This window comes from Histoplasma capsulatum, genomic scaffold (assembly GCF_000149585.1).
Source record: "Histoplasma capsulatum NAm1 scaffold_7 genomic scaffold, whole genome shotgun sequence".
Taxonomy (NCBI): domain Eukaryota; kingdom Fungi; phylum Ascomycota; class Eurotiomycetes; order Onygenales; family Ajellomycetaceae; genus Histoplasma; species Histoplasma mississippiense.
This window is the reverse complement of record NW_001813976.1, coordinates 1,008,624-1,016,033: the sequence shown is the minus strand read 5'-3', so window position 1 is coordinate 1,016,033 and position 7,410 is coordinate 1,008,624. Positions and strand designations below refer to the sequence as shown.

Below are 7,410 nucleotides of genomic sequence, written 5' to 3'. Positions count from 1 at the left end.
CGGACGAAGCCCTTCCTTGTTGGAGCTGTCACGTTTCCAGGGCGTAAGAGGGTCTCACAGAGCAATCCACCAGCAAGGCCAGATAGCATACAAAGCAATAGTGCGCGCGTCCCCACAACGAGAAAAGCCAGAGAAGCCAGAGAGAGGATTCTGAGGGAAACCCACTAGAGGAGCCAGCTCTCCTTTCATTTAGCGGCTCCCCATCCAGCGGATCCGCTCCCGTTGGTCTGGTCAGTGTGAGAAGCGTCTCCCTCCCTTTCCCGTCCACCACCGACCGCCCTCATTTCGCCCCATCCCATCTCACTTCATCTCACTCTACTTCGTACCTCGACACTTCACTCTCCTCTTCTCTCTCCTCATCTTTCCCTTTCTGTCCTCGTGCGTTCTCTCCTGTGTGTGTTCTTTTTCCTCGTCCTTGTTCCTCGTCTTTATCTTCTTAGGCGTTCTTGATTCCCTCCTTCTGTCCATCTACCCCATCCTACTGCATACCTCCACCTGCAGCCATCCCACCCTCTATCTACCCTTGCGTTCTGGTTGGAAGAACATGGTATCACTTTGCCTCTCCTGCTCGTTCTCCCACCAAACTTTGCAGTCACTCATTTACTCTTTCCATCGCTGAGAGGGGAGAAAAAGAAAAGTTGCCGTTGCCAGTAGGACCAAGGGGGTCGGAGTCCGCATCTTGTCTTATACCGAACATACAATCGTCTTCGAGAATGCTCACATCGCACCCTTTATATTATTAATTATTTTTATCTATATTAATATCTTGACAATCCATCGCACCTACACTCATACGTCGCATTTGCTACAGCTTTGAGAACGGGAGGGTGCTTAGCATCAGGGTTTGAGGAAGCGTGCCCTTTGATTGAAGGTATAGTTCTGACCATTCTTCCACTCTCCCATCCCATCCCAACTACGAGATGGAACTATCAACAAGGGCGGCTGGGCATGTTTTGCTCCAGCTTTACTACTTGATGGGTTCCATTTACTAATCTGAATTACCTACGGAGTAATAGAGTTCGCCGAGTTGAAACTTATCGGTCTCTTTATCTATCCTCAATACAATCCATCTGCAGGCAGAAAACCGCACACGCACACATACACAATGACTGTTACGTACGATCAATCGTACCGCAACGCTAATATGGGGACTGCCACGCTCGAAGAAAAGTTCGAGGTGATGAAGGAGATTGGAGATGGAAGCTTTGGGAGTGTCGTGCTCGCTAGAACGCGGACCGCGGGCTCTCACGTTGCGAAGAGGGGGACAATGGTAAGAGACCCCTTTCCCCTTTTTTATTTTTTTTTCTTCTCACGATTTGATTGATGGTTCTATCCGCGCTCTGGGAAAGTTGGAAGAAAATTTGTCTGACTGTCTATGTTTTATCATTCGCACAGATTGCGATCAAGACGATGAAGAAGACCTTCGAATCCTTTTCGTCATGTCTAGAGTTGCGTGAAGTAATCTTCCTCCGAACCCTTCCGCATCATCCCCATCTCGTCCCCGCTCTCGACATATTCCTAGATCCAATGAGCAAGAAATTGCACATATGCATGGAGTATATGGATGGGAACCTTTACCAGTTGATGAAGGCTCGGGAACAGAAATGCCTCGATTCGAAGACTGTGAAGAGCATATTATTCCAGATTCTATCCGGATTGGATCATATCCACGCACACAACTTCTTCCATCGAGATATCAAGCCCGAGAACATATTGGTTTCAAGTACTTCTTCTGGCGATTCATCCGCATTTAGTCGATTCACACCCCCGGCCACTCCATCGACTTTCAGTGTGAAGATCGCGGATTTTGGGCTTGCCCGAGAAACTCATTCGACAGTACCATACACAACCTATGTTTCGACTCGGTGGTATCGTGCACCAGAAGTTCTATTGCGGGCAGGCGAATACTCTGCCCCAGTGGATATGTGGGCTGTTGGAGCCATGGCGGTGGAAATCGCTACCTTGAAACCTCTGTTCCCCGGTCGGAACGAAGTGGATCAAGTATGGCGCATTTGCGAAATTATGGGAAGTCCTGGTAACTGGTACAGTAAGTCAGGGAATAAAGTTGGTGGGGGAGAGTGGAGAGAGGGTGCCAGATTAGCTCAAAAATTGGGTTTTTCATTCCCCAAGGTAATGCATAAAACCATATCTGCTGGAACAAACAATGGATTGTATGAATATTTGGGGGTTGCATATTTACTAATTGCGCATATAGATGGCCCCCCACTCAATGGAGAGCATTCTCCAACCTCCACACTGGCCAGTTGCCTTTAGCAATTTTGTGACTTGGTGCCTAATGTGGGATCCCAAGAGCCGACCAACATCCTCCCAGGCTTTGAACCACGATTACTTCGTTGACGCAATTGATCCACTTCGACCGAAATCTTCCCGCCTGCTTGGCCGGAAACAATCAGACAAGAGCTTCAAGTCAGCAGGACGGGATGCTAACGATTCCCCTGCTCTCTCAGCGAAGGCCTCCTGGTTCCGAAGATCACTGATTGGACGGGACAGCCCTGCACCTGTGCTTGAGGAGGACGAAAGCCGTCGACTCCCAGCAGTTTCCCACAATGCTTCCCCGGACCTGCAGACCACTAAGCCCAAACCGGTTGCAACCAAACGTGCTACGTGGACGAATGGCGCACCTATGCCAATTCTCCCATCCATTCGTCCAGTCTCCCCTTTATCTAATGCTGTTACCGCACAGGCTAACTCCAGTTTATCCCACGCCAACGATGGAGCGACCGCAAATCATTCCGAGAACGGTCAAAAGTCAAATAAGAAGATTGGTCGACAGCTGTCTGTGAACTCGAACGGTAATCACTATTCGGATGTCCACCGCCAAGAAGCGGAGCGAGCACTTAATGGCGGCGGGGGGTTAGCAACTCCTGCCAGTGCCACGAAAGAAAGTTTCTTTTCTCATCTTCGAAAACGTGCGCGCAGACTTTCTGGTCGGAGCCAAGGAACGTCGAACAACAACAATAGCAACAACTGTGATGACGTCGAGGCCAACGCAGGATGCGTTCCCTGGTCGAATCGTTCCTCCATGGCACTTGATTCGGTGAATCTTGCGGACCAAAAGCCCGGTGCTGATTTTGCGGAGTTGGATAAGGCCCTACAAAATGTGCGATATAGCCTGGATATCACATCACCCAGCCTGCCCACCCACCTTGCTTCACCGACCACTACCAATGCCCCATCAAATCGACAGTTGATACCACAAGGACCATCTGTACGTACTACCGAGAATTATGCGTCTAACCCAACTTCAGGTCCGATTTCCAGCCGGACACGACGAGCGCTTCAACTCTCTACCCATCCGGTTAATCGATATGAGACGCCCGAGGAGGAAGACGAACTACTTCACGAGGTTCTCCATTCCACCACCAAGGCTGCACGACACCTTGGTCAGCGATCAGTAACCATGGACGATATGACCCGCGATGAGATATTCAAGAAGGGAAATTATCAGTCAATCCGTGCAATCAATCCTACTAGCCCTATATTGAATCCGTACCCGACACCTTCGCCGTCTTCCAAGTGTGATGGAGCATTTTTTGGACCGGAAACACTGACCCCATCGAAGCCACTGAGAATGAATAAGCCAGATAACATCGCTGATAAACACGATTCCACCCGCCAATGGCCCACTCCTCCGTACGATGAAAGCCAATGGGCTGAATCTGCCGCAGAAAGTATCTTTGCCGCCGTGGGATCTACCTTCCGGTAGAGTTTTCTCTACGACGCATGTCTCATTTTCCTTTCTCTCATTTGGATGATAAATGGCCTAATAATTCTTTACTTTTTGCTATTGCAGCGACGTTCTGGGCTTCTCGAAAATCTCAATAACATCCCACCTTCGGTTCGCTTCCTTCATCATTTCTCCTTCGCGGGCTAAAATTTCTTTCAATACTTTTCTCGCCTCTCCATTGCTACAACTTGTACACTGATTCTGGTTGGCGTCAGGCTAAAGGTTTTATTTTCTTTTGATTTCATCCAAACACCCAGCGCCAGCCACCACTTTTACCATCATTACCAGCAGCATTTCCCTCTTTTGTTTGCTCTTATTGCAACTTGATATCGCTTTGGCGGATTATGGGGTTTCACTCATCTTTCCTTTCTTACTGGGTCTCAACTGATTTTCACTTACATTTTCCCCCCCTGCTCAACGGCCTGCTGGGATCTAATATTTGTGTTATTTCCCCCCTTATTTCCAGCTTTATTATCATTTGCTTTACTCTTTCTCACTTCATACCCCCGGGCCATATTTTTATTAGACTTTTACCCTGGCCTTGCTATTTCATCTTTGTTTTGTTTTGCGTTTATTATTTTTTATTCTGTTGTTGTTTTGCTCACCCTAGTAACTTTTTAATACCCACATCCGCATATAATCTGCATTTTCTTCGACTTTCGATCTCCGTTCATTTTAGCCAAGTCCCGTGACTGGCTGGCTTGATTGAAATCGTTTCTATTTGCCTTTTCTCTTTCCTACGTTTCATTTTTTTTTTTTTTTTCCCTCCTAAATACGCGTTTATTTATACACATATATCATCCACTCGACCGCGCAAGTCGCGATGTCTCCTATGTACTCACTTGTTTTCTTCTCCCTCCTTATCCCTTTTCTCTTTTATTAAACTTGTGTTTTGACAAAACCTTTTTAAATCATCTCGTCGTTCCCGAAGTACCCCCTCCTGACAACCTCTCCTGTGGGTAATCCCCAAGCCCAGTTCTGGCACCAGCACATTCTCTCTCTCCTAAATCTCCTTTGTTATATTATTTACCTTTTACTTTTTACTTTCTTCTTCTTCCTAAATGTTCCTGTTACCTCTTTCACTTCCCCTGTACAATTTACAGCCATTTGTGGTTTTCTTACTAGCGTCACCACCACTTTTCTCACATTATATAGATGCTATGTGTCACTAGATCCTCACTTAATCCTAACCACCTCTACCTATCTAAGCCTCAATCAAAGTCTTTTCTTTTCGTAATCGATCCCATAGTCAGTTGTTCTTAGCTGCCGCTCGTATAATCAACATACCAGACCCCATCCTAACGTTCCAAGGTCCTCTTGGTTGTTTCTCTATTCTCCTTCACAGATATCCCATCGTCGGCCTCACATGGTCCAGTTAAAAAAGCAAGAACATGGAATTGGAGTTTGTAGCCTTTTAGAGGTTTAATATCAGAGTAAGCGGGTTAGAAATATAGTTTTGAGAGTTCCGTAACTTAATAATACTAACTTATTTGTTTTAATTCCCTTGTTCGTCTTTTTGTTTGTTTCATTGACGGGTGGGCTGTTTTTTTTTTTGGATGAACTGTACGAAAAACGCCTAGTTATAGAATTTTGAGATAAAAGACAAGTCTAGTACAAAGTTACAAAAGAATTAATAATTAATCCAATAGGGTTTACAATTTATTCGGATTTATTGGATGGGCTCCTGCGCGAAGCAACGAGTTTAGTGTGGTTTGGCCATCGAAGCCCGCAGTTGCGCATATCGGAACAATGGCTCTTCCGGTATAACAAACCAGAGCTTCCATGGTTTTGGATCAAAACTCAATTGTCCGCTTTAAATATTCAACTTTTATGAAATGCTAGTTAGTAACTAGTTTTGATAGCAACAGCAGAGTCGTTTCGGGTGAAGTGGAGGCTCATTGACTCAAGGGAGTGAAAAACAGATCGCGATTTCGATTTTTTTCATTGGAAAAAAGGAAATTATCTATCTCCCTCCCAGGGCTCTGGACAACTGTGCCGCCGCACCCCCATCTATCTGCAAACAACAAAGCAACGCAACGCACGAGAAGAACGAAAAATTAACCGGTCCACCCGCCTCGCGGCGCGAAGCGCCAGCGCCGTCCCGCTTGACTGACATCCACACACACACTCACACACAATGGCAACCACCGCCACCTACTCCTCCACCGCGCAGATCCCCTTCCTCTCCCCGGCCGAGCTCTCCTACCTACACACCTCCCTTTCCTACCCGCACAACCCAATCCGCACAGATGGGCGCGCCGCAACGCAGTTTCGCCCACTAACGGCGGAGACGGATATTCTCCCAGGCGCCAACGGGAGTGCGCGCATTGGATTTGCGGATGGGACGCAGGCGATTGTCGGGGTTAAGGCGGAGGTGGAGAGGACGGTTGCTGGTGGGGTTTTGGATCGGGAGGGGGGGATTGAGGGGGAGGGAAATGGGGAGGGAGGAGGAGAGGACGGCGGGCAGGAGGGCGGGAGGGGAAAGGGGAGGGGTGGGGAGAGCTCGTGGGTGGAGATGTCGATTGAGATACCGGGGTTGAGAGACGATGATTCGTTGCCTGTGTTTTTGGCGGAGATGATGAGGGAGGCGTTGATGGTTTCTGGGTCTGGGGAGAGGGATGAGTTGAAGGGGAGATTGGTTATCAATGGAGGGTGGCATTGGAGAATCTATATTGATGTGAGACTTGGGTTTATTTCTCCTTTCCTTTCCTTTCCTTTGTCATGTGCTTGATCCGTACAGCATATACTGACATCTACACAGATCCTCCTTGTTTCCCCACCGCTCTCGTACCCCCTCCCGCTCCTCTCGCTAACAACGCATCTTGCTCTCCTCTCCACGAAATTACCTCGCCTCATTTCCAAGGACGAAGAGGATCCCATGTTTGACGACGACTGGGCTGCTGCGGAGTATCTATACCCACGACGCCCATCACGCACACAGGAACAGCAACAAAAAATACCAAGTTCGGCAACATCAGCTACGAAAACAACAACAACACCGTCCATACTCCACCCCTTCCGTCCTCCCGTAACCCTCCTCGTAATCTCCGTAGGCGACAACATAATCTTCGATCCCAGCCGGGAAGAAATCGCCGTTGCAGAAGCTGTGCTTGCCGTCTCCATCGGGCGTGATACTGCCACCACGCAGGATGAAAGCACAGCCAACAACACCCTAAAACTCCTCTCCATCCGCACCATTGACCCGCCTTCCCGGATAACAAATCCAGGCGTCCAGAATTCAGAAAATGCAGCTACGATTGGGTTTGCAGCTGGTGGCGGTGCAGGTGCAGGCGAGAACGAGATGAACACGGCGAGGCCCGTGGGGGCAGCGGTTGATACAGGGGAAGATGTGGCTGGTGTTTGGAGGCCGAGGAGGGGCGGGGTGAAAAGGAGTGTCGTTTCGAGGATTGTGGAGATGGTTTTAAAGAAGGGCGGGGTTGGAGAGGAAGTTATGGAGGGGTTGGAGGGGGGTGGAGGTTGGGTGATTTTTCTCCATCATTTTATGACTTGGGGTTGTTTGGGTGTTGTTCCTTTTTAATAGCTTCTTCTTTTTTTTTTTTTGTGGGAGTGAGGGAGGGGGGAATGTTTGTTTGGAATATCACATAACTTTCATCAGGACCTTGCATTGTAGACCAATGTAGATACACCGATTTCCTGTTTAA

The 7,410-nt window shown here is 48.1% G+C and overlaps 3 protein-coding genes across 3 annotated transcripts; 2 read left to right on the top strand and 1 right to left on the bottom strand.

Moving 5' to 3' along the window:
• Nucleotides 1-1,105: 1,105 nt before the first annotated feature.
• On the top strand, nt 1,106-3,727 carry HCAG_05942 (hypothetical protein; the record flags this gene model as incomplete). Its single annotated transcript, XM_001538287.1, has 3 exons — nt 1,106-1,270; nt 1,396-2,001; nt 2,216-3,727. The coding sequence occupies 3 exons, from the start codon at nt 1,106-1,108 to the stop codon at nt 3,725-3,727; spliced, it is 2,283 nt and encodes a 760-aa protein (XP_001538337.1).
• Nucleotides 3,728-4,143: 416 nt separating this feature from the next.
• Nucleotides 4,144-4,855, bottom strand: HCAG_05941 (predicted protein; the record flags this gene model as incomplete). The annotated part of the gene is made up of 3 exons (XM_001538286.1): nt 4,144-4,180; nt 4,354-4,389; nt 4,779-4,855. The coding sequence occupies 3 exons, from the start codon at nt 4,853-4,855 to the stop codon at nt 4,144-4,146; spliced, it is 150 nt and encodes a 49-aa protein (XP_001538336.1).
• A 1,030-nt stretch (nt 4,856-5,885) lies between these two features.
• On the top strand, nt 5,886-7,286 carry HCAG_05940 (conserved hypothetical protein; the record flags this gene model as incomplete). The annotated part of the gene is made up of 2 exons (XM_001538285.1): nt 5,886-6,122; nt 6,510-7,286. 2 exons carry the CDS (start codon nt 5,886-5,888, stop codon nt 7,284-7,286), a joined length of 1,014 nt encoding a protein of 337 aa, XP_001538335.1.
• Nucleotides 7,287-7,410: the final 124 nt, after the last annotated feature.